Below are 2,553 nucleotides of genomic sequence, written 5' to 3'. Positions count from 1 at the left end.
GCTACAGTTTACGTCGCGTGTACTATAGATTTTCAGTACTGGCAGTCAATTTTGGAACACATCCTACAAAAGACATATGACGTCACTCGCCAGCGTTGGAGCCAGCTCCCTCTAGTAGCGAGCGATAGGAATTAAGTTTAACACCTAATAGTTACTTGTGAAAATGATGAAAATTAACCTAAGGAAGATCTATCATGTGTAATAAAAATACCACAAATCATCATGTTTTATACTAAGGATTAATCATATTAAAAAATCAATAACAAAATGTGTAGGAGATAAATTTATTTTTTTTTATTGTAAGAAAACATTAATATTATCATCTTCAATTATATCTTCCCGCTTAAACAGAATGGACGAAACGTAAATCAAGGAAATACTTAATAAAAAGAATGCAGTATTGTGATAAGCCGTATTTGTTTGTTTTATATGCCTATATGCGTGTCTTCGGTTTTCCTGTGTGTTAAATTGAATACCTTCTATTCTGATATTATTTCTTTATTTAAAGACCTGCTTCTTTGTCGAATTTATATTGTTGCAATTTCAACAATAGTACAAAATATAACTGGTTAACAAGAATTTTTATATACAAGACGATTCTAGTAACTAAGCTAAATTAGTTTTTTTTTTAAATAAAGATAGAAAACAAATTATAGAGAAGACTCTATTTAGTATGGTCTATCGTTCCATGACATTTTTTCAAATAAATGCACTTGTGTGTTATAATAGTATATTTGAGTACTTAATAAAATTAATATAAAATATATAGCAAGTATGTATTTCCGATCATCTTAATATTTTTATATATAGAGAATAATAAGAAATGATTTACACCAAAAAAAGTACGAGTCCATTTAAAGAAACATATAGTTGAATCTTAATTATCCTAGCTTAGTTACTGACAGAATCATTTTGTATATGTGTAGATAGTTCGAATGCGAATCGAATCGAGAATCATTATCAAGATATAATGCTAATAAATATATTAGTTTTGTCTTTCGAAGTTTAAGAAATCTTGCAATTTAATTGGAATGCAATACATAATAAACAGAACGTTTTTTCAAAAAGTTATTCTATGTTTTTACATACTTCGATACGTTAATGTTGACTGTTGATTATCCTATCTTCATTATTAATTATTTTGAATTTAAAGATTTTCATTCAATTAATCTTGCCATATAAGTAAATGTAGAATAAAAACATTTTGAAAGTTTAATTTAAATACAAAAATATACAGAAAAACCGCATCATAACGTAATTATTTACATATTATGTACAAGAAGAAAGTTCTATCTACATTTTGTAATTAGAGAGACTTTTAAGTATTCGCACTGTGTAGCAAGTATACTAAAAGATTATTTCTTGTATAGTTGTATATTTAATGTTTCTTCTTGACATGCTTTAACAAAATCAAGTGCTAAATCAATTCGCTGCTGCGCTTTGCATTTCCGCTGTCTTTGCCGTTTCTTCTTGAACAGGTTTTTCGGATTCCTTGCTCACGTCTTGCTCGTTAATATTATTTGCGGAGGCAGCTCTTGACCAGGAGCAACTTCTACGACCTGGTGACTTTGGCATAGACCAAGAACTACTGCGTGATCTTCGTCTGGGTGATGTAGGTCGTGATTTCGCTCGTGTAACTTTGACAACAGAAGACGATCTCTTGCCACGCTTGTTCCTGTAACGATTTCTGCTGCGAGACTTGGAGCGACTTCTAGATCGTGAATTTCGTCTGGATCTAGAGGGACGCGTTTTGGAACTTGACTTTGATCTACTGCACGATTTATTATTCTTGTGCCTCGTCTTAGAGTTAGATCTTGACCTTGTTTTTCTTCTCGAGCAAGATCTACTTCCTGATTTTCGACGACTACGCGATCTAGAGCGATTTCTAGACCGAGATTTCGGTCGACGCGATCGCGATTTTGATTTGCGCGATTGTGATCTCGATCTGCGTGATTGTGATCTCGATCTACGCAATCGCGACCTTGATCTGCGTGATCGTGATCTTGATCTACGTGATCTCGATCTGGATCTTGACTTCGACCTTCGATCACGACTCTTGGAACGCGAACCGCTGCGTCTTCTACTACGCGATCTGGAGATACTTCTAGATTTTCTCCTAGAATCCGATCTAGTCCTTGTTCTTGAGATAGATCTACTTGTTGATTTTTGGCGGTTACGTATTCTCGATTTTTGCTGCTTCGAATCTCGCTCGACCAGATGTGTAAAATATTCATAATATTGTCCGTTATACAAATAAGGATTTGTCAGCGTATAGTTCATCTCATATCGTGGAATAAATCCTCGGCCTCTGCCTACAGATAACATGGGATGATGAAGTGACATCGCAGAATATCCTGGCGACCGCATCATCTGTCTTCTCGCATGTCTCGGCATCCTCATTGCATGAAATGGTGCCATCGACGGTAACACCGACATCGAATCAGAATAATCATAAGGAAGATTATCTGCCACAGCACCTGTGTATACATACATATATATGTATATAATTATATAAATATAAAATATTGTTTATATATTGTGGAATAAAAGTAA

At 34.0% G+C, this 2,553-nt stretch overlaps 1 protein-coding gene across 1 annotated transcript; it reads right to left on the bottom strand.

Moving 5' to 3' along the window:
* Positions 1–1,318: 1,318 nt before the first annotated feature.
* LOC108757397 (serine/arginine-rich splicing factor 4) lies at positions 1,319–2,477 on the bottom strand (the record flags this gene model as incomplete). Its single annotated transcript, XM_018518562.1, has 1 exon — positions 1,319–2,477. A coding segment is annotated over one exon (1,055 nt), but the record flags the coding sequence as incomplete, so codon positions are not given.
* Between the last annotated feature and the right edge of the window lie 76 nt (positions 2,478–2,553).

Source organism: Trachymyrmex cornetzi, unplaced genomic scaffold (assembly GCF_001594075.2).
Source record: "Trachymyrmex cornetzi isolate Tcor2-1 unplaced genomic scaffold, Tcor1.1 C3960162, whole genome shotgun sequence".
In the NCBI taxonomy this organism is placed as follows: Eukaryota; Metazoa; Arthropoda; class Insecta; order Hymenoptera; family Formicidae; genus Trachymyrmex; species Trachymyrmex cornetzi.
Note: the sequence above shows the minus strand (reverse complement) of the source record. Positions and strands in the feature narration are given on the sequence as shown.